Source organism: Bos mutus, chromosome X, assembly GCF_027580195.1.
Source record: "Bos mutus isolate GX-2022 chromosome X, NWIPB_WYAK_1.1, whole genome shotgun sequence".
NCBI lineage: Eukaryota > Metazoa > Chordata > Mammalia > Artiodactyla > Bovidae > Bos > Bos mutus.
The window spans coordinates 106,851,696-106,875,764 of record NC_091646.1 but is presented as its reverse complement, the minus strand read 5'-3'; the positions used below and the strand labels follow the sequence as shown (position 1 = coordinate 106,875,764).

General features: G+C 36.4%; 1 protein-coding gene across 3 annotated transcripts in view; it reads left to right on the top strand.

Annotated features, from left to right (window-relative positions):
* The window catches only part of RBM41 (RNA binding motif protein 41), a 75,470-nt gene that overhangs the window by 23,854 nt on the left and 27,547 nt on the right, over positions 1 to 24,069 (top strand). For all 3 annotated transcript variants that reach the window (XM_070366442.1, XM_070366441.1, XM_070366443.1), the window contains one exon: positions 16,651 to 17,054. In XM_070366442.1, coding sequence (XP_070222543.1) covers positions 16,651 to 17,054 — 404 coding nt within the window. The remainder of the gene's footprint in view (positions 1 to 16,650; positions 17,055 to 24,069) is intronic.

The following is a 24,069-nucleotide window of genomic DNA, read 5'->3' as shown; positions in this document are numbered from 1 at the left end:
TGTTCATTTCCAAGGCAAACCATTCAATACATGGTAATCCAAGTCCATGCACCGACCAGTAAATCTGCAGAAGCTGAAGTTGAACGATTCTATGAAGACCTACAAGACCTTCTAGAACTAACACCCCAAAAAGATGTCCTTTTCATTATAGGGGACTGGAATGCAAAAGTAGGAAGTCAAGAAACACCTGGACTAACAGGCAAATTTTGCCTTGGAGTATAGAATGAAGCAGGGCAAAGGCTAATAGAGTTCTGCCAAGAGAACACAATGGTCATAGCAAACACCCTCTTCCAACAACACAAGAGAAGACTCAACACATGGACATCACCAGATGATCAACACAGAAATCAGATTGATTATATTATTTGCAGCCAAAAGTGGAGAAGTACTATACAGTCAGCAAAAACAAGACCAGGAGCTGACTGTGGCTCAGATCATGAACTCCTTATTGCCAAATTCAGACTCAAATTGAAGAAAGTGGGGAAAACCACTAGGCCATTCAGGTATGACCTAAATCAAATCCCTTATGACTATACAGTGGAAGTGAGAAATAGATTTAAGGGACTAGATCTGATAGAGTGCCTGATGAACTATGGACTGAGGTTCATGACATTGTACAGGAGACAGGGATCAAGACCATCCCCAAGAAAAAAAAAAATGCAAAAAAGCAAAAGACTGTTGCACAAGGCCTTACAAATAGCTGTGAAAAGAAGAGAAGCAAAAGCAAAGGAGAAAAGGAAAGATATACCCATTTGAATGCAGAGTTCCAAAGAATAGCAAGGAGAGATAAGAAAGCCTTCCTCAGTGATCAATGCAAAGAAATAGAGGAAAACAATAGAATGGGAAAGATGAAAGATCTCTTCAAGAAAATTAGAGATATCAAGGGAACATTTCATGCAAAGATAGGCTTAATAAAGGACAGAAATGATATGGACCTAAGAGACGCAGAAGATATTAAGAACAGGTGGCAAGAATACACAGAAGAACTGTACAAAAAAGATCTTCATGACCAAGATAATCACAATGGTATGATCACTCACACTCACTAAGAGCCAGACATTCTGGAATGTGAAGTCAAGTGGGCCTTAGGAAGCACCACTACAAACAAAACTAGTGGAGGTGTTGGAATTCCAGTTGAGCTATTTCAAATCCTGAAAGATGATGCTGTGAACGTGTTGCACGCAATGTCTGCAAATTTGAAAAACTCAGTAGTGGCCACAGGACTGGAAAAGGTCAGTTTTCATTCCAATCCCAAAGAAAAGCAATGCCAAAGAATGCTGAAACTACCGCACGATTCCACTCGTCTCACATGCTAGCAAAGTAATGCTCAAAATTCTCCAAGCCATGCTTTAACTGTACGTGAACCGTGAACTTCCAGATGTTCAAGCTGGATTTAGAAAAGGCAGAGGAACCAGAGATCAAATTGCCAACATCTGCTGGATCATCAAAAAAGCAAGGGAGTTCCAGAAAAACATCTATTTCTGCTTTATTGACTATGCCAAAGCCTTTGACTGTGTGGATCACAATAAACTGTGGAAAATTCTGAAAAGATGGAAATACCAGACCGCCTGACCTGCCTCTTGAGAAACCTGTATTCAGGTCAGGAAGCAACAGTTAGAATTGGACATAGAACAACAGACTGGTTCCAATTTGGGAAAGGAGTACGTCAAGGCTGTATACTGTCACCCTGCTTATTTAACTTATATGCAGAGTACATCATGAGAAATACTGGGCTGGAGGAAGCACAAGGTGGAATCAAGATTGCTAGAAGTATCAATATCCTCAGATACGCAGATGACACCACCCTTATGGCAGAAAGTGAAGAGGAACTAGAGCCTCCTGATGAAAGTGAAAGAGGAGAGTGAAAAAGTTGGCTTAAAGCTCAACATTCAGAAAACTAAGATCATGGCATCGGGTCCCATCACTTCATGGGAAATAGATGGGGAAACAGTGTAAACAGTGGCTGACTTTGTTTTTCTGGGCTCCAAAATCCCTGCAGATGGTGATAGCAGCCATGAAAATAAAAGACGCTTACTCCTTGGAAGGAAAGTTATGACCAACCTCAGATCAGATCAGATCAGTCACTCAGTCACGTCCGACTCTTTGCGACCCCATGAATTGCAGCACGCCACGCCTCCCTGTCCATCACCAACTCCCGGAGTTCACCCAGACTCATGTCCATCGAGTCAGTGATGCCTTCCAGCCATCTCATCCTCTGTCGTCCCCTTCTCCTCTTGTCCCCAATCCCTTCCAGCATCAGAGTCTTTTCCAATGAGTCAACTCCTCGCATGAGGTGGCCAAAGTACTGGAGTTTCAGCTTTAGCATCATTCCTTCCAAAGAACACCCAGGACTGATCTTCTTTAGAATGGACTGGTTGGATCTCCTTGCAGTCCAAGGGGCTCTCAAGAGTCTTCTCCAACACCACAGTTCAAAAGCATCAATTCTTCGGCGCTCAGCCTTCTTCACAGTCCAACTCTCACATCCATACATGGCCACAGGAAAATCCATAGCCTTGACTAGACGAACCTTTGTTGGCAAAGTAATGTCTCTGCTTTTGAATATGCTATCTAGGTTGCTCACTACAGCATATTAAAAAGCAGAGACATTACTTTGCCAACAAAGGTCCATCTAGTCAAGGCTATGGTTTTCCCAGTAGTCGTGTATGGATGTGAGAGTTGGACTACAAAGAAACCTGAGTGCCGAAGAGTTGATGCTTTTGAACTGTGGTGTGGGAGAAGACTCTTGAGAGTCCCTTGGACTGCAAGGAGATCCAACCAGTCCATTCTAAAGGAGATTAGTCCTGAGTGTTCATTAGTAGGACAGGTCTTGAAGCTGAAACTCCAATAGTTTGGCCACCTGATATGAAGAGGTGACTCATGTGAAAAGACTCTGATGCTGGGAAAAATTGAGGGCAAGAGGAGAAGGGTACGACAGAGGATGAGATGGTTGGATGGCATCACTGACACGATGGATATGGGTCTGGATGGACTCCGGGAGTTGGTAATGGACAGGGAGGCCTGGCGTGCTGCAGTTCATGGGGTCGCAAAGAGTCGGACAGGACTGAGTGACTGAACTGATCTGAACTGAAATATGCAAGTTCATCATTTATACTTTCTACCCAGCACCAGAACTCAATTCAGCCAAGTTTCTGCCACTTGATAACAAAGATCACCTTTCTTTCAGTGTTCAATAGCATGTTCATCATTTCCTTCTAAGGCTTCACCAGCAGTACTTTTAATGTTCATATCTGTAGCAAAATATTGTTCATGATGATATTGGTGTTCTCTAAGATGATAGAAGTTGATAGAAGTTTTCTTTACTGTCCTCTTTACTTCCTTCTGAGCACTCACCAGAACTGGAATTAGCATTCTTTTTTCTACCAATGGTCCCTTCAAAGTAACTGATCTTTTACTATCAAGCACCTCAAAAATTCTTCCAACCTCTACCCATTACCCAATTTCAAAATCACTTCTACAGTTTTAGGTGTTAGTTTCCCAGGACTGCTTTAACAAAATACCACAAACTGGATGGCTTTAAGCAACAGAAATTTATTCTTTCACTGTTCTGGAGGCTAGTTCAAATCAAAGGTGGCAAGGTTGGCTTCTTCTGGAGGCTGTGAGGATGAATCTGCTCGACACCTCTCTCCTAGCTTCTAGTGGATGCTGACAGTTCTTGGCTTCTAGATGTTTCACCTGTCTCTGCTCCTATCATCATATAATATTCTCCCTGTGTGTCTGTGTCTTCACATGGTCTTCTTAAAAGGATATAAGTCATTGAATTTAGGACCCACTCTAATCCACCATGACCTCATCTTACCTAATTATATATGCAAATACCCTATTTCCAAATAAGATTACATTCTGAGGTTCTGGACATGTGGATATTTCCATTTGTGGTGGTGTAAGTATCCATGCTGCTACTGTGATCATTCTTGTATATGTATCTTGGGACACATGTGCAGGAGTTTCTGGGGCTCTAAGAGTGGAGTTAAGGCGTGAAGAGTTTACACATCTTCAGCTTTAATAGATATAAACTCTTTTATGAAGGAATTGTCCCAAGTTAAAATTCCACCAACCATGTGTGAAGGTTCAGGTTGCTCCATATCTTTGTCCTTACTAGGTATTGTGAGACTCTAATAGGTATTTGCTTGTATTTTATTGTATTCTTTTTCCCCTTTCTGAACACTTAGCATTCATTTATATTACTTTTTATTTTCTTAATCTTTAGTAAAGTGTTATTTTCCATGCTTTCTATTTTTAAAATTTTAAATGTGGAGAAAAATAGAAAGAATAATACATCTATACCCCTCACCTACATTTAACAACTGTTGGCATTTTGCCACGTTTGCTTTATGTCTCTGTTCATCTGCATGAAAATGGTGTATAAGTGTATGTGTGGTTTGTTTATTGCTTAAATATTTGAAAATAAGAGGCATTAAGTTTTACTCCTAAATACTTCATTATATATTTCCTAAGAATACATCCTCCTATGTTATCACAGTATTATGATCACTCTTAAAATATTTAACACTGTTAAAATAATATTATCTAAAAGTTTATAATTAGATTTCTCAATTTTAAATCCAGGATGCAATCAGGGATCACATATTGCATTTAGTTTGCTCAAGGACAGTTTCCCTGACTGTGTGTGTATGTGTATGTGCATGCAAGTGACTTTCTGTCTGTGTGTCTGGTTTTCAGGACATGGATATTTTTCAGGAGTCTAGGTCTATGTTGTTTGTTTCAACTGATTTTAATTTTATTTTCTTGATAGCTAATGAGGTCAGAAACCTTCTCAGACATTTATTGACCATTCAGATGGCCTCCTTTGTGAAATGGCTCTTTAGTTATTTTGCCCATTTAGGAAAAGTAGAAATGTCTTTTTCCTGCATGAATATCTTTCCATCTGTTTGTATCTGTGTCCAGATGCGGTCTCTTTTCTCTTTTAAAAACTTTTTAAAATTTTATATTGGAGTATAGCTGATTAACTATGTTATAGTTTCAGGTGGACAGCAGAGACTCAGCCATACATATACATGTATCCATTCTCCCCCAAATTCCCATCCTATCCAGGCTGCCACATAACATTGAGCAGAGTTCCCTGTGCTATACCTTGTTGGTTATTCATTTTAAATATAGCAATGTGTATAACTAGTGAGGACCTACTGTGCAGCACAGGGAACTCTGCTCAATGTTAGATGGCTGACTGGATAGGAAAGGAGTTTAGGGGAGAATGGTACATGTATATGTATGGCTGAGTCTCTTTGTTGTCCACCTGAAACTTTCACAACATAGTTAATTGGCTATACTCCAATACAAAATAAAAAGTTCAAAAATAAGTAAGTAAAGTGATGTGTACATGTTCATCCCAAACTAACTAAATATTCAGATGCAGTCTTGTTTCAGAGGTCACTAAGCATATATCAAAACAATAGTTCAACCCCAAAGCCCTAGGATATGTATAGCAGATCTCAGTGATTACTACTTACTTCAGTACTGCTATAGAGAAGAGGATGTTAGAAATATGTTGTGATTATATGTCATGAATAGTCCATCTCCAAATTTCATCTCTAATCTTATATGCATTTCTTATAAATTTGTACAAGTTCTTTATCATTTTGTATACTTACACTTTGTCAACTTATATGTGTTGAAATTATCTATTCCCATTCTTTGGCTTTTCATTTCACTACCTTTATGGTATCTTTTGATGAATCAAAAGTTCTTCATTTTTATGTAATAAAACTTATTAATTTCTCATTTCTCCTTAGTGCTTTTGTGTTTTGATTAATCAATCCTTCCCTACATAAACTCAGGAAGATACTGTCCTTTATTCTAAAAGCTTTATGATTTTTTCTTTCACATTTAAGTCATTAAATTGATTGATTTATAAGTATAATATGAAATAAGGATTCCAGTTTCTTTTTTTTTTCATATAGATAACCCTCTATCCCAACACCATATATTGAAAATATTGTTCCTGCACTGTTATAGTATTTCTAGCTCTGTCATATATCAGGTATTCATATATGCGTGGGTATTCTTCTGGGTTCCTTTGATCTTTTTAACTATTATAGAATCAGTATCATAAGTTTAGCTTTTTTATGTCTTGATACCTTGTACAGTGGAAGGGCAATTTCTTCCACCTTGTTCTTCTTCAAAAGAGTTTTATCTACTTTTGGCACTTTGCTTTTCCATGGAAATGTTAGAATCAGCTCATCAAGTTACACACACACACACACACACACACACACACATGCATGCACACGTTTACACAAAAACATATACTCTCTCTGATGTGGTTTTGATTGAGTTTCCATCAAAGAAATCAGTTAAGGACAATTGACATTTATAATATGTATCTTCAAATCTTGGAATGTAAATATGATATATCTTTTCATTCAATCAATTGTTCTTTAATATTTCAGTATATTTTCTTTATTCTGTTTCTTATAACATTTTATGAAAATGATTAGTTTTTCTTAATTTTTAAAGCAGCTTTTGTTGTTTAGTCACTGAATTGTGTTCTCAACTCTTTGGGACCCCATGGGCTGCAGCACGCCAGGCTTCTCTGTCCTTCACTATTTCCTGGAGTTTGCTCAAACTCATGCCCATTGATTTGATGATGTCATCCAATCATCTCATCCTCTGCCTCCCTCTTCTTTTGCCTTCAGTCTTTCCCAGCATCAGAGTCTTTTCCAAACAGTCTCCTCTGTTATCAAGTGGCCAAAGTATTGGAGGTTCAGCTTTAGCATCAGTCCTTCCAATGAATATTCAGGGTTGATTTCCTTTAGGATTGACTGGTTTGACCTCTCTGCAGTCCAAGGGACTCTCAAGAGTCTTCTCCAGCACCACAATTCGAAAGCATTAGTTCTTCAGTGCTCAGTCTTCTTTATGGTCCAGCTATCACATCTCTACATGACTACTGGGAAAACCATAGCTTTGACTAGACAGAACTTTGTCAGCAAAATGATGTCTCCGCTTTTTAATATGATGTCTAGGTTTGTCATAACTTTCCTTCCAAGGAAGTTTTTTTTCATTTCATGACTTCGGTCACCATCCTCAGTGATTTTGGAGCCCAGGAAAATAAAATCTGTCACTGTTTCCACTTTTTCCCTTTCTATTTGCCATGAAGTGATAAGAGCAGATGCCATCATCTTAGTTTTTTCAATGTTGAGTTTTAAGTCAACTTTTTCACTCTTCTCTTTCATTCTCATCAAGAGGCCCTTACTCCCCCTATAAAGAAGTATAAGGCAGGTAAGGTAGTCTGGTATTCCCATCTCTTTAAGAGTTTTCCACAGTTTGTTATGATGCACACAGTCAAAGGCTTTAGTGTAGTCAACAAAACAGAGGTCGATGTTTTTCTGGAATTTCCTTGCTTTCTCTATGATCTAGTGAATGTTGGCAGTTTGATCTCTGGTTCCTCTGCCTTTTTGAAACCCAGCTTATACATCTGGAAGTTCTCAGTTCATGTACTACTGAAGCCTAGCTTGAAGGATTTTTTTTTTTTTTTTACTTTACAATATTGTATTGGTTTTGCCATACATCAGTATGAATCCACCATGGGTGTACACATTTTCCCAATCCTGCCCCCCTCCCACATCCCTCCCCATACCATCCCTCTGGGTCATCCCAGTGCACCAGCCCCAAGCATCCTGTATCCTGCATCGAACCTGGACTGGTGATTCATTTCTTATATATTATACATGTTTCAATGCCATTCTCCAAAATCATCCCACCCTCTCCCTCTCCCACAGAGTCCAAAAGACTGTTCTATACATCTGTGTCTCTTTTGCTGTCTCTCATACAGGGTTATTGTTACCGTCTTTCTAAATTCCATATATATGTGTTAGTATACTGTATTGGTGTTTTTCTTTCTGGCTTACTTCACTCTGTATAATAGGCTCAATGGAGTATTACTCAGCCATTAAAAAGAATACATTTGAATCAGTTCTAATGAGGTGGATGAAACAGGAGCCTATTATACAGAGTGAAATAAGCTTGAAGGATTTTGAGAATAACCTTATAGCATGCAAAATGAGCACAATTGTGTGGTAGTTTGAACATTCTTTGGCACTGCCCTTCTGTGGGATTGGAATGAAAACACCTTTTCTAGTCCTATGGCCATTGCTGAATTTTCCAAATTTGCTGACATATTGAGTGCAGCACTTCAACAGCATCATCTTTTAGGATTTGAAATAGCTCAACTGGAATTCCATCACCTCCACTAGCTTTGTTTGTAGTAATGCTTCCTAAGTCCCACTTGACTTCACATTCCAGGATGTCTGCCTCTAGGTGAGTGACCACACCGTTGTGATTATCCTGGTCATTAAGACCTTTTTCATATAGTTTCTTCTGTGTATTCAATTTACATATGATGAAATTCACCTATTGTGTTCAATTAGGTACTTTTTATTAAGTTTATTGAATTGTACAGTCATTAATTACTACATCCAGTTTTAGGACTTTTCCTTGACTTTGCAAAATTCCCTTGAACTGATTTATAGTAAATAAATTCCCATGTCTACCCTATATCTTTGTCTCTATGAATATATCATTTCTAAATATTTCATATAAATAGAATCTTACAATATTCGATGTTTGAAATTTTGCTTCTTTCAGGTGGCATGATGTTTTTTAAGTTTGCTCATGTTGTAGCATGTATCAGTAATTCATTCCTTTTTATTGCTAAATAGTTTTCCATTGTATAGATATACCACTTTTTGTTTATCCCTTCACCACTTGATGACACCAAGTTGTTTCCACTTTGGGGCTATTATGAACAATGCTATAAACATTCATTTACAAGTTTTTGTGTGGATATGTTTTCATTTCTCTTGAGTGAATATTTTCTGGATCAAACTCTATGTACAAATGTTTGAGGAACTGCCAAATGGTTTTCCAATATGAAAGTATCCTTTTACCTTCTCATCAGTGATGTATGAGCATTCCTACGTCTCTACATCCTTGGCAACAATTGTTATTGCATATTTGTTATTTGGCTCTTCTTATGGGTGTGTACTGGTATCTAATTTTAGTTTTATTTTTAATTTCTATAATAAATAATCTTGATGCTATTTCATGTTTTTATGAGCCATTCGTATGTCTTTTTGATGAAATGTCTATTCAAATTTTTTACCCAGGTTTTTTTTTTTTTTTTTTTTTATTATAAATTTATTTTTTTAATTGAAGGATAATTGCTTTGTAGAATTTTGTTGTTTTCTTTGAAACTTCAACATGAATCAGCCATAGGTATACATATATCCCCTCCCTTTTGAACCTCCCTCCCATCTCCCTCCCCATCCCATCCCTCCAGGGTGATACAGAGCCCTGTTTGAGTTTCCTGAGCCATACAGCAAATTCCTGTTGGCTATCTATTTTACATATGGTAATGTAAGTTTCCATGTTAGTCTTTCCATACATCTCACCCTCTCCTCCCCTCTCCCTATGTCCATAAGTCTATTCTCTATGTCTGTTTCTCCACTGCTGCCCTGTAAATAAATTCTTCTGTACCATTTTTCTAGATTCCATATATATGTGTTAGAATACAATATTTATCTTTCTCTTTCTGACTTACTTCACTTTGTATAATGGGCTCAAGGTTCATCCACCTCATTAGAACTGACTCAAATGTGTTCCTTTTTATGGCTGAGTAATATTCCATTGTGTATATGTACCACAGCTTCTTTTATCCATTCATCTGTCGATAGACATCTAGGTTGCTTCCATGTTCTAGCTATTGTAGATAGTGCTGCAGTGAACAATGGGATACATGTGTCTTTTTCAATTTTGATTTCTTCAGGGTATATGCCTAGGAGTGGAATTGCTGGGTCATATGGTTGTTTTATTCCTAGTTTTTAAAGGAAACTCCATACCGTGTTCCATAATGGCTGTATCAATTTATATTCCCACCAACAGTTCAAGAGGGTTCCCTTTTCTCCACACCCTTTCCAGCATTTATTGTTTGATGATAGCCATTCTGACTGGTATGAGGTGATATCTCATTGTAGTTTCAATTCGCATTTCTCTAATAATGAGCAATGTTGAGCATCTTTTCATGTGTTAGCCATCTGTATGTCTTCTTTGGAAAAATGTCTGATTAGGTCTTTTTCCTCCTTTTTGAGTGGGTTGTTTGTTTTTCTGACATTGAGTTGTGTGAGCTGCTTGTATATTTTAGAAATGAATCCTTTGTCAGTTGTTTCATTTGCTATTATTTTATCCCATTCTGAGGGTTGTCTTTTCATCTTGCTTATAGTTTTCTTTGCTGTGCCAAAGCTTTTAAGTTTAATCAGGTCCCACTTGTTTGTTTTTGTTTTTACTTCCATTACTCTAGGAGGTGGGTCAGAGAGGATCTTGCTTTGATTTGTGTCATCGAGTCTTCTGCCTAAGTTTTCCTCTAAGAGTTTTATAGTTTCTGTAAATCTTTTACCCAGTTTTTGATTGGGTTGTTTGCTGTCTTAGTATTAAGTGGTAAAGGTTCTTTGTATATTCTGAATGCAAGTCTTTTACAAGATATATGCTTTGCAAATATTTTCTTCCAGTCTATTTCTTTTTATTTTCTTAATAATGTATTTTGAAGAACAAATTTTTTAAATTTTAAAGAAGTTCAATTTATTAATTTGTTCTTTTTTGACTTATGCTTTTGGTATCGTATCTAAGAAATCTTTGCTGAATTCAAGGTCAGAAAGATTCTCCTATGTTTTCTTCTAGAATATTTATAGTTTTAGCCTTTATAGTTACATTTATTATCTATTTTAAGTTCATTTTTCTGTGTTAAGTAAAGGATTGAAGTTCATATTTTGTGTTTGAATATCCAGTTGTCCCAGCATTGTTTATTGTAAAGATTATTATTTCCCCATTGAATTGTCCCTGCACTTTTGCAGAAAAATGGTGATGGTTGTGTAGTCACTAAGTCATGTCCAACTCTTGCAACCCCGTGGACTATAGCCACCAGGCTCCTCTGTCCATGGGATTTCCCAGACAAGAACACTGGAGTGAGTTGCTATTTCCTTCTCAGGGTATCTTCCTGACCCAGGGATTGAACCTGGGTCTCCTGCAGTGCAAGCAGATTATTTACTGACTGAGCCACCAGGGAAGATTTTTTTGTAGAAAAATCAGTTGATCAAAAATTTAAGTTTATTTCTGGACACTCAGTTTGGTTTCCTTGATCTATATGCCAATATATATGCCTATCCTTACACTCTGAACCTCCTTACCTTTATAGTAAGTTTCAAAATCAGATGGTATAATTCCTCCAATTTTTTTTCTCTTTCTCAAAATTGTTTTGGTTATTCTAGGTCCTTTATATTTCCATGTAAATTTAGAAGCAGCTTGTCAATTTTTCTACAAAAAAAAAAAAAAAGGCCTACTGGAATTTTTATAAGGATGTACTGAATCTGTAATTCAATTTTGGGGAAATTTCCATTTTAATAATATTGAATATTCTAATCCATGAATATGGAAGGTATCTTCCTTTATTTTGATTTTCTATAATTTATTTCAGCAATAGTGAGAGCAGACATCCTTGCCTTGTTCCCAGTCTTAGGGGGAAAACATTCAGTTTTTAACCATTAACTATGATCTTACCTCTAAATTTTTTGCGCATGCCTTTAGAAATGTATTACTTTCTTATGGATGCTGTAACTAATTACCATAAATTTAACAGCTTAAAGCAACACAGAATTTTTCTCTTACAGTTGTAGAGGTCAAAAGTCCTAAAATCAAGATGTTCACAGGGCTGTATTCCTTCTGGGGTTCTCTAGGGGAGCCTTTTTCAGCTTCTGGAATCCACCTGCATTTCTTGGTTCATGGCCCCTTCCTCACATTACTCTTACCTCTACTTCCATCCTACATTTCTACTGTTTCTGACCCTTCTTCCTCCTTCTTGTAAGGACCCTTATAATTACATTGGGCCCACCTCCATAATCAGTGACAATCACATCTGCAGAGTCCCTTTTACCATGCAACATTTTCAAAGATCACAGGGTGCAGACATCTTTGGTGCCTACCCCATGCAGGTTGAAGAGGTTCCCTTCTATTCCTAGTTATTTGAGAGTTTTTTGAAAATCTTGAATGGGTGTTAGATTTCGTTTACTGCTTTTTCTGCATCTACTGTAGTGAGTATGTGGTTTAAAGTTTTAGTCTATTAATATGACATTTTATTACTGCTCTTTATATGTTAAAACAATCTTTCATTCCTGGGATAAACCCACTTACAAGTATATCATAATAATCATTTTTATATGTTGCTGGATTAGGCTTGCTAATATTTTATTGAGGATATTTTTTGTCTATTTTCATGAGAGATATTGGCCTGTGATTTTTCTTTGCTTGTGGTATCTTTTTAAACTTTGGTTTCAGTGTAATAATGACATAATAGATAAGTCGGAAAATATTACCTCTTCCTTTATTTTCTGAAAGTGTACAGGATTGATATTATTTCTTAAATATTTGGTAGAATTCACCAGTGAAACCATCTGAATCTGGACTTTTCTTTGTGAGCAGTTTGTTGACCACTAATTCAAGCTCTCTTATTATAAGGTTTTCAACTATACTTTTTCTTCTTAAGACTGCTTTGGTAATTCATATCTTCCTAGGAATTTGTTCACTCATCTAAGCTTTCTCATTTGTTGGCCTAAAGTTATATATAATTTTCCCTTTTAATTGTTTATATTGGTATAGGATCAGTAATGATGCCTCCCTTTTAATTCTTGACTTTAGTCATTTTTGTCTTCCTTATTTTCTTGGTTTGTCTAGCTAAGAATTTGCCATTTTGTTAATCTTTACAAAGAACCAGCTTTTGGTTTCATTGATTTTTCTCCATATTTCCCCTGTTTTCTGTTGCACTGATTGTATAATCTGCAATCTGTAAAACTGCCACTGACATGTGGTATTGGTATTCTTTTTTATTTTTTGCCAATATGGTATTTCCTTCTTAATTAGTATTTCCCTGAATTCTGATACTGAGCACTTTCCTTGTATTTATTAGCAAATGTATTTCCTCTTTTGCAAGGCACCTTTTTCTGTCTTTTGCCCATTTTCCTAGTGATTCTCTTCTTTATCAATTATTTGAACAACAAATATCTTTTCCCATTCTGTGAGTTTTTTCTTTAGGATATTTTTGATGAACAGAAGCTTTTAATTTTAATGTAGTTGAATTTGTCAATATATTCCTTAATAGTTACTGCTTTTTAGGTCTTAAGAAATCCTTTCATAACTATTCTTATACCTTGCTGGTGGAAATACAGAATAATACAGTTCTTACAGAGTGAAATTTAGAAATACATAGAGAAAAATTTGTTATACATTTACCCTTTATCTCAGCAGTGCCGGTTCTTAGAGTCAATTTTAAAGATATACTGAGAAAATACAAAATCCTGTATGCACAGGCTGTTTGTCAGGGCATTATTCACAGTAGCAGTAAAGACTGGAAACAACACCAGGGTGCATCATTAGGGGAGTAGTTGAATAAACTCTTGTACATCCACACAGTGAAGTACTTTGCAAATATAAGAAGGAAAGGGAAGAGCTCTATACATTAACATGGAATTATTGCCAGGTTATATTGTTAAGTGCAAAGAAGTAAGTTGTAGAACAGTGTTTATAGTAAGTTACCTTTTATATAGGAGAAAGGGATATACTGAATTTTGTGTATATATATATATATATATATATGAAGGAAATAGCAACCTACCCCAGTATTCTTACTTGGGAAATCCCATGGACAGAGGAGCCTGGTGGGCTACAGTCTGTGGGGTCGCAAAAGAGTTGGTTGGACATAACTGACCAACTGAAAAAAAACATAAACACACATACGTGTGTGTGTGCATGTGTTATGTGTTTGTGCCTATTTACTTATATTTCAAAAAAGAAACAATGGAACCATAAAACCAAAACTAGTAAAATTATTATTTATGGAGAAGGAAAGGAGTGGGATGAAGTTTACAGAGATGGAAAGCGAGACTTCTTTGAAGGTACTGTATAATACAGTTTTCACTTTAGTGAAGTGAAAGTTGCTCAGTCATGTCTGACTCTTTGTGACCCCGTGGACTATTCAGTCCATGGAATTCTCCAGGCCAGAATATTGGAGTGGGTAGTCTTTCCCTTCTCCAGGGGATCTGCCCAACTTAGGGACTGAACCCCGGGCTCCCGCATTGCAGGTGAATTCTTTACCACCTAAGCCACAAGGCAAGCCCAAGAATACTAGAGTGGGTAGCCTATCCCTTCTCCAGCAATTCTTCCCAACTCAGGAATCAAACCGGGGTCCCCTGCATTGCAGGCAGATTCTTTACCAACTGAGCTATGAGGGAAGCCCTCGTTTTCATTTTAGACCCATGTAAATGTTTTGCATAATTTTAAAAATTAATCAAAAGGGAAAAATAAATCCCTAAAATTTATAAACAGCCTGAAGCAAATTAGCCTAACTATGAATAAAGTTGGTATCATAACCATACAGAGAAAATGATTTAAAATAATATTTGCATATTCCTAATGGGATATAATTTAAAGGACAAAAGTAACTACAAAGAATTTTAAAACTGTATTCAGTAGTTTTATTGTTGATAATCATGTTAGTATTGTTTATTGACATTTAAAAATTCTATATATTGTAGGAAAAAGCTAATAAATAATTTTGTTAATATCATTAGGAGCCAGTATCCTAAGCACATGTGAGAGAGATACAAGTCAAAAATCATGGACTTGAGTAATAATCTTGTAATCTTAATTTGAAGTGGAAATACCAGTATAAATTTATGGTTTATTTTTCATAAAAATTTTCCTACTTTTGTTCACTGAAAAAGGCCTAGAAGCAACAACAACTCAACATTTATGAACAGATTTAGCAACATATTGTTGTTTCTAAATACTATTTCACATTAACAGGAGCCAGTGATCCTTAGAGAAATATTTCAGTTTTGAGTCAGGAAATATGTAAGATGAACTTAAGATATCTTGCTATGCCAGAAAGCTAGAAAGCAGTACAGGAGCCAATTTTAAGGGACTTTCACTGATCCTAGGGCTTCCCCGGTAGCTCAGTGATAAAGAATCTGCCTGCAATGCAAGATCCTCAGGAGACATGGGTTCAATCCCTGGGTGGGGAAGATTCCCTGAAGGAGGGCATGGCAACCCACTCCAGTATTCTTGCCTGGAGAATCCCCGTGGACAGAGGAGCCTAGCAGGCTACATTCAATAGGGTTGTAAAGAGTTGGACACATCTGAAGCAACCTTGCACACATGCACTGATCCTAAGTGGAATGACTTGATCACTAAAAAGAATGACTACATTTAATTGAAACACATGAAATATATGAAAATACATGTCTCACAATTATACTAAAAATAATCATTGGTCACCATTGGACACTTTTAAAGTACCAACTCATTAAACTCTTATAGTTGAAAAATAATGGGAAACAAATCAAGCATTTGTCCTACTTTTCCTATATGAACTTATGTAGCGAAACCAAATAGTTGATGATGGTAAGTCCATTATAGGATTCCAAATAATTAATACAGAAGAAATAATAGAAATAATAAGTACAAAATAAATAATAGAATTAGGGGAGCCCCTCTTTACAACTCTGAATAAATTAATGGATTTAAGCAATGGTCATCAATGGATGCAAACCCCTTAGTTAAAAAGCAAATGGGAAAACTTAATAATGGAAGGATCAGATCAAAAGCACCTGAATCTACTGATCAATTTTAACATCACTAGAAATGGGACCACTGAACATTATGTGCCTAACGATATGATGTAATAGGAAATACACATCTATATAATATATGGAGGATTCTTGCCTAAAAATATTGAACTCAAATCTAGACCAGCAATATCCAATACAACTTTTCACAATAATGTAAATGGTCTTTATTCTGCCCAGAATGATATCTAGTAGCCACATGTGCTTTTTGAACATTTGATATTCGTAGTTTAACAGAGGAACTAACATTTACAAAATCAATTTAAATAGACTCATGTGGCTAGTGGCCACATGGTAGCATAGCTCTAGATTTGACTACCAGTTTGTAAGAAATAGAGGGGATTGAGGAACAAGTTAAATAATATCATGAGGAACAACCAGTTAAATTCATGTGGCTTCTCTAATGAACAAGTGGGATTGGGGGAAAAAAGGTTTGAGGGCTGAGAAAGAAGGGAAGCTCTGTGTGTGTGTGTGTGTGTGTGTGTGTGTGTTTTAATGAGGCTTTAAAGACAACAGCCAATGGCTGGTTTAGATCTTGAACCAAGTGTAAAAAGACATCTTTGAGAAAATCAGGGCCATTTGAATATGAATTCAGTAGTAGATAATGGTAAGGAATTATTATTAATTTTGTGAAGTGTGATAATGCCATACTAGTTACATTTTTTCAAATGCCTTTATCAATTAGATGCATGTACTTGCATGACCCTGAGAGTGAGCACCTCAAATTTTGGACCCCAGGTGCCTCACTTGCCTCACCATAGTCCCGGGCTTGCCCAAGATGCACTGTAATAACATAGCTATATATCATTGTCATTTTTCACAGGTTGTAAATACCTGTCCCAGCAGAGTTTCATTATCTGAGATTCAAGATTTAATTTTTATTAATTTGTTAAAGGTTGTTTTGGTAGGCTTTGTAGAACTTCCGTATCTCTTTGTCTTGATCCAGATGAACCCCAAAAGAAGAACAAAGGTGATCCCATGAACAAGCTGGAAAGTTTTTACCAAGAGATGATAATGAAAAAACGTCTTGAAGAGTTCCAACTAATGAGAGGTGAACCCTTTGCTTCCCACTCACTGGTCTCAGCTACATCAGTGGGAGATAGTGGCACAGCTGAGAACCCGTCATTACTCCAGGACAAGGGAAAACAGGCAGCACAGGGTAAAGGTCCCAGTCTCCATGTGGCAAAAGTTATTGATAATTCACCTGAGCAGTGTTGGACTGGGCCTAAGAAGCTGACGCAGCCAATAGAATTTGTCCCAGAAGATGAGATCCAGAGAAATCGTTTGTCAGAGGAGGAGATCCGAAAAATTCCTATGTTTTCTTCATATAATCCAGGGGAGCCAAACAAGGTATAGGCCAAACCAAGAAAAAAAATGGGTTGTTTTCATTTTTATTAACCTCTACTTAAAGTAATACTTTTGTATTAGCTTTGATTATACCAAAGAATCATGACATAGGCACAGTGACTGTGTTTTTCTTTGACCTTTACTATTAATTCTCTGCTATATAAGTAGCTCTGACTCTAAAAGTAGCCTATTTCCTATGATGTTCATTGTGGTTTTCTAACGTCATAAGCTATCCTTAGAATTTTATTTAAAAAAACAAGAATTTTAAAGAAATCTTGATCAGACTCTAGTCCATGCCCACTAGAAACCCTAAACTAAAGAAAAACTCATAGGCCCACCATATCTAGTAGCCATGTGCCTGGTTGTGAGTAGGGTTTGCTATACCACATGAGTTTTCTCTTCAGAATGCTTCACCTGGCTTTCATATGACATATGACTTAAATTGCTGGTAGCTTAGCAGCAAAGTGAAAGCACAGGGCCTGTAAGCCTTGAGGAATTGGCGAATATCTAAGAAAAGTTGTAAATAATCCTCATTTGGTTGGTCAGATCATTATGTCATATTCATGGTATGTGTTACATCCAGAAGTGAAAATTTCATTATCATGTCACTAAAAAAAGCAACACAAGCCCCTGGAGCATATACTTGTGTTCACTTTAAAAAACAAAACCAGAAAAATAATGTTAGCTTCTGGCTGTCCCTAAATTTTTAAAAAGGTGTTGTCAAGGATTATTAAGCAGTTTCCTTTGAGTGATTACATTTCTAATATATTCTTGATGTTCAAGGGTAGCTAGATTTTTATTTTTTATAATGAAAATTATTAATTATGAAAAGTTATAGAGAATAATATAGCAAGAATCTTTGTACCTAACCAACTCTCTTTACCAATTCTTGCCTTTTTTTTTCCCTTGGCTGCGCCACACGACTTGTGGGATCTTAGTTCTCTGACAAGGATTGAACCCAGGCCCTTGGCAGTGAGAGTGCGGAACCCTAACCACTGGATTGCCGGGGAATTCCCTATCAATTCTTAACAATTTCCATATTTGATTGATTTTTAAAAATAAGGCCTTACAGAGACACCTGGAAACTTTCATGTATCCCTCACTACTCCCATTCCCCTTTCTCTTTTCCAATGGTAACCACCATCCTGTGTTTGCCATTTATCATTCCCACGCATGTTTTATACTTTTACTATAAATCTGTATATTCATAAACAACATGTAATTTTATTTATTTTTAAACTATCCTTCTACAACTTGCTTTTTGACTCAATATACATGTTTTTAAATTTATTTCTAAAAAAAATTTATTTCTAAAGATGTGAGAACTATGTAGTATTCCATTGTAGAAAGATACTATAATTCATTTATCCATTCTCCTGAAGATTTTTTCTTTTCTTTTTTTTCCATTATAGACAGTTTTGCAACAAATACAATTGTACACATCTCCTGTTGCACATGTACAGGAGTTTCTCTAGGACAGTTTTTCAAACTTTAGATTACTATTAGTAGGTCACAAGCAGCAATTTTTTAAAGGAATAGAAAATATCAAAGTGCAGTCCATAGATTACTAAGGATAATTATTGTTTTTTTGAAGCTTTTGTTTATTGTGCTTTTGTGTGTGATATGTGTGTGGGCCAGAATATAAAATGCATTTCTTCCTATATATCTCAGTCAAAAGGGCCAGAAAAACATTGCTCTGTTGCAGTGATTCTCAAACGTTAGCATGTACCAGAATCCTCTGGAAGGCTTGTTAAAACACAGATTGCTGGGTTCTGCCCCTAGAATTTTTTGTTCTGTACATCTGGAGTAGGACCTGAGAATTTGCCTTTCCATGTTCCCAGAGATACTGATGATGATGCTGGTCTGAGTGACGTTTTAAGAATCACTGTTCTAGGTTATATATCTAAGAGTGGAATCATGGTAATATAAGATACATATATTTTCACCTCCATGAGCAGAGTTTAAGAAATCTCTTTCACATCTTCGCTAAGACTTTAAAATATTTGACTTTTTATTTTGGCCAGTCTAATATATTCGAAAGGTATCTCATGGTTTTAATTTCAATGTTCCTGATTTCCAATGAAGTTATGCATGTATTCATACATTCATTAGCCTTTCAGGAACCGTCTGTGAATTGCCTGTTCTGTTTCTTTCCCATTATTTATTTAGTTTTTAATAGTATTTATAGATTTTGATTGTTTAGGTTTTGGTATTATCTATAGATTTTATTTTAGAATTCTAGATACAAACCTTTGCTGCACCAGGTGAGTAGCTTGTATTTTTAACATTGTTTCTGATGTCTTTTGTTAAGCAGAAGTCTTTCATTTTGACATAATTAAATCATCAGTATTTTTTTGATGGTTTGTGCTTTTTGAGATATTTGAAGGAAATCTTTCTCTATAAATCAATAAGAAAGAGACAAGCAATCCAATAAAAATGGCCAGAAGATATGAACAGGCAGTTCATAGGGGAGAAAACACAAATGACCAGTTAACATATAAAGTCTCATTAGTAATCAAAGAAATGCAAAATAAAACTACAATGAGGTACTATTTAATATCATTTGATACCTTTTTTACATTTGGCATACATTTAAAGGCCTGACAATGCCAAGTACTGGTGAATGTATGGAATAGTAAGAATTCTTTAATATACTGCTGGGTGAATATAAATGAGTATAACCACTTTCAAGAACATTGTGGCAATACTCAGTAAAATGAAAGATGCCCAACACTGTAGGTCAGTAATCCCACTTCTTGATATCTATCCTAGGGAAACTTTTACACATGCACATTAGGAGATGTTATAAGGATGCTCATGTTCATAAGCAAGAGAATGAATAAAGCATGGTGAATTCATAAAATAGAATATGATATGGAAGAAAAAAATGAATGAAACACAACTACAGGTATCAACATGGATGAAACAATGTTGAATGAAAAATGTTTTGTTTGAGACTTTGGGTTTCAGTGCCAACATGTAAACTGCTTAGAAATCATCACTACTGTCTTACAACAGGAAGAACAGCTGAACAGACTAAAAAATCAATGACTTTTCTTGGATTCATCAAAGATTTGAAGTCAGAGAGCAAACTGCAACCATGAAATCTGGAGAGACAGGCAATTACAAAGAATCACTTCCCAGATCTGCTTATCAGAAGCAGAAAGCACTGAGCCATAAATTGGTAGAAACACTTAAGTGGTAACTTTGACAAATTGCAGGAAACAGAGTATAGATTAGTGTTTGAGTAATAAACTTCTGGAGGCCACAGTCTAAGGGGGCCCCCACATTTTCACGACTTTTACCTCCAGGAACCCCACTGGGTTCTCAATGTAAAGAGCCAAGAATAAGTCTTCTGTTTCTGGCATGTTGATAGGAAAAGGAATCAACTTGAAATACATCCAGAGCGTCTACCTAACAAAGAGCTATCTAGAAAGTAAAACAACTTAACCAAAGCCTTCTCTAGTGTGGGAGAAGGGAAATAACTGAACTCCAGGCCCCTCTAGTCTTACTGTGTCATCTACGAGAAAGAGAATAAAAGCTGTGAAATACTTGTGAAGGTTACAGGCTGGATACATGGGCACAGTAAATGCCTGAGACTTAATTATAAGATGCAGAATGTTTTCCCATACCCTGCACCTTACTACCACATCAACAGGTCTTCAGTATGATAACTATGAATTATAGCTGAAGAACCTGCAAGGCTCAAACTCTAAAATGTTTTTAGGGAAACTCAAAGAAAACAAGGGAGACAAAAACAAGGATATTAGAGGAAACTGAAAAACTTCTTACACCTACAGCTAAAGCAAACATTAAACATAGCCCAACTTCTAGCCAGATTAACATCAAACCTCACACGAAGGGCCTGTTTATCTCAGTTTCTACCCTGTTACATATAATGTAACAAAAAATAAATGATTTTTTCCTTTCAACAAAAAAGAAATGATATGGCTTACCAAAAGATAAACCACAGACTCAAGAGACAAAACCAACATCAGAACCAAGCTCAGATATGACACAGGTTTTTTTAAAAATAGCTATAGCTAATGTGCTAATGAGTCTGCTAGAAATAGTTTTCAACATGCAAGAACAAATGGCTAATATAAGCAGACAGATAGAAACTCTAGAAAGAGATGTAAGAAATCAAAAACAGTGTAACAGAAATGATGCCTTTGGGAGTTCCCTGTGGCCTAGTGGTTAGGATTCTGCGCTTTCATTGTCAGGTTCAATCCCTGGTCAGGGAACTGAGATTCTGTAAACCATGTGGCATAGCCAAAAAAAAAACAACAAAAACAAAAACAATGCCTTTGATAGGCTTATCAGCAGACTGGATACAGACAAGGAAAGATTGAATTAGTAGCTTGCTGCTGCTGCTAAGTCACTTCAGTCGTGTCCGACTCTGTGCGACCCCATAGACGGCAGCCCACCAGGCTCCCCCATCCCTGGGATTCTCCAGGCAAGAACAATTGGAGTGGGTTGCCATTTCCTTCTCCAATGCGTGAAAGTGAAGTCGCTCAGTCGTGTCTGACCCTCAGCGACCCCATGGACCACAGCTTTCCAGGCTCCTCCATCCATGGGATTTTTCCAGGCAAGAGTACTGGAGCGGGGTGCCATTGCCTTCTCCGGTTAGTAGCTTGAAGACATGTCAATAGGAACCTTCCAAACTGAAATGCAAAGATTGAAAAAAAGAGACTTTAAAAATGTAACAATATCCAAGGACAATTTCAAAAGGTGTATCATGCATATTATTGGAATAGTGGAAGAAGAAATGAGCAGAAGGGGAAAAAAAGAAATATTTGAAGTAAGAATGACTGAGAATTTTCTAAAATTAATGACAGACACTGTATTACAGATCCAGGATCCAAGCAAAGAACACAAAGTAGGATAAATAGCCCCCCCCAAAAAAAACACCTAAGCATATTATGTTCAAACACAGAAAACTGAAGACCAAGAGAAAATCTTGGAAACCACCAGAGAAAAACTCTTTTACCAATAGAGAAATAAAGATAATAATTACATTGGATTTCTCCTCAGAAATCATGCAAGCAAGAAGAGATTGGAGTAAAATATTTAAAGTGATGAAAGGGAAAAATACCTACCTATAATTCAGTATCCAGGAAAAACAGTCATTCAAAAGTGGAGGAAAAATAAAGACTATCAAAGAAAAACTGAGGGAACTTATCACCAGGAGACCTGCCTTAGAAGAAATATTTCTGTTTAAAAGTTCTCCAGAGAGAAGGAAAAATTATATATGTCAGAAAATAAGATCTCTATAAAGAAAGGAAGAGTGTAGGTGAAAGGATACATGAAGGTGAAATAGAATTTTTAATTTCCTATTTTTAAATGATCTGAAAGATAACTGTTCCAAGTAGTAATAGCAACATGATAGGTAATTAGAGGATATGAATAAGTGTAATGGATGGCAGGAAAGATAGAATGAAGTATGGAAAGAAGGAATTTTATTTGGTGTGTATAACTGTTACAGGATATCTCTACTATCTGTCAAGTGGTATCATATTATGTGATAGTGGACTTAGTTTTAAAGCTATATTACAAACTCTAAGGTATTTTACTAACAGTTATAAAAAGATATAATTGATACACTAAAAGAGAGCAGAAAATATCCATTCGCTACAGTCTTTTCCAGAAAATAGAAGCAAAAGAAATACTTTCTTACTGACTTTGAAACCAGCCTTAGGTTAATACCAAAATCAGATAAAGATATTACAGTAACGAAGGACCATGAACCAATATCTCTCTTGAGCATAGATGCAAAAGTCCTAAATAGAGTAGTCCCCTATTATCTTTGGGAGATACATTCCAAGACCCCCAGTGGATGCTTGAAACCACAGATTGTACTGAAACTTAGTTTTGTTTTTGTTTTTTTCTTATATATGGATGTGAGAATTGGACCATAAAGATGGCTGAGTACCGAAGAATTGATGCTTTCAAAATGTGGTGCTAGAGAATACTCTTGAGAGTCCCTTGGACTGCAAGGAGATCAAACCAGTCAATCCTAAAGGAAATCAACCCTAAATATTCATTGGAAGGACTGATGCTGAAGCTCTAATACTTTGGCCATTTAATGTGAAGAACTGACACACTGGAAAAGACTCAGAAGCTGGGAAAGATTGAGGGCATGAGGAGAAGGGGGCAACAGAAAATGAGATAGATGGTTGGATGGCATCATTGACTCAATGGACATGAGTTTGAGCAAACTCCCGGAGATGGTGAAGGACAGGGAAGCCTGGCGTGCTGCAGTCCATGAGGTCATGACAAGTCAGACTTGACTGAGCGACTGAGCAACAATACCTACCTATGAAAAATTTTAATTTATGGAATATCCAAATTGGCAGCATCACTAATCTTGAGCTTCGTGGCCATTATTAACTTATGTTTAACTTGTTAAACATAAGCACTGCAATACTGTGATGGTTGATCTGATAACCAAGATGACTATTTAATGGGGCATACAGGGTGGATATGCTGAACAAAGGCATGATTCATGTCCTGGGTGGGACAGAGCAGGATAGAGTGGGATGGTACAAGATTTCATCGTACTACTCAGAATAGTGTACAGTTTAAAACTTATGTATTGTTTATTTCTGGAATTTTCCATTTAATATTTTCAGACCACAGTTGACCTTTGTAACTGAAACCACAAAAATTGAAACTGGATAAAGGGGGACTGTTCTATTAGGAAAATCAAAATATTTTGATTAAAAAGTGAAATATTAGGAAATCGAATCCTACAATGTATCAGAAGAATTATATATCACTATTAAATGGGATTTCTTCCAGATATCCAAGACTGATTCAACTTTTGGAAACCAATTAATGTAATCCACCACACCAACAGACTAAAGAAGAAAAATATTATTTCAGTTGATGTAGAAAAGGCATTTGACAAAATACAAACACCCATTAATGACACAAACTCTCAGCAAACTAGGAATAGAGGGGAACATTTTCAACTTGGTAAAGTATATCAACAAAACCCCGCAGCTAACATCATACT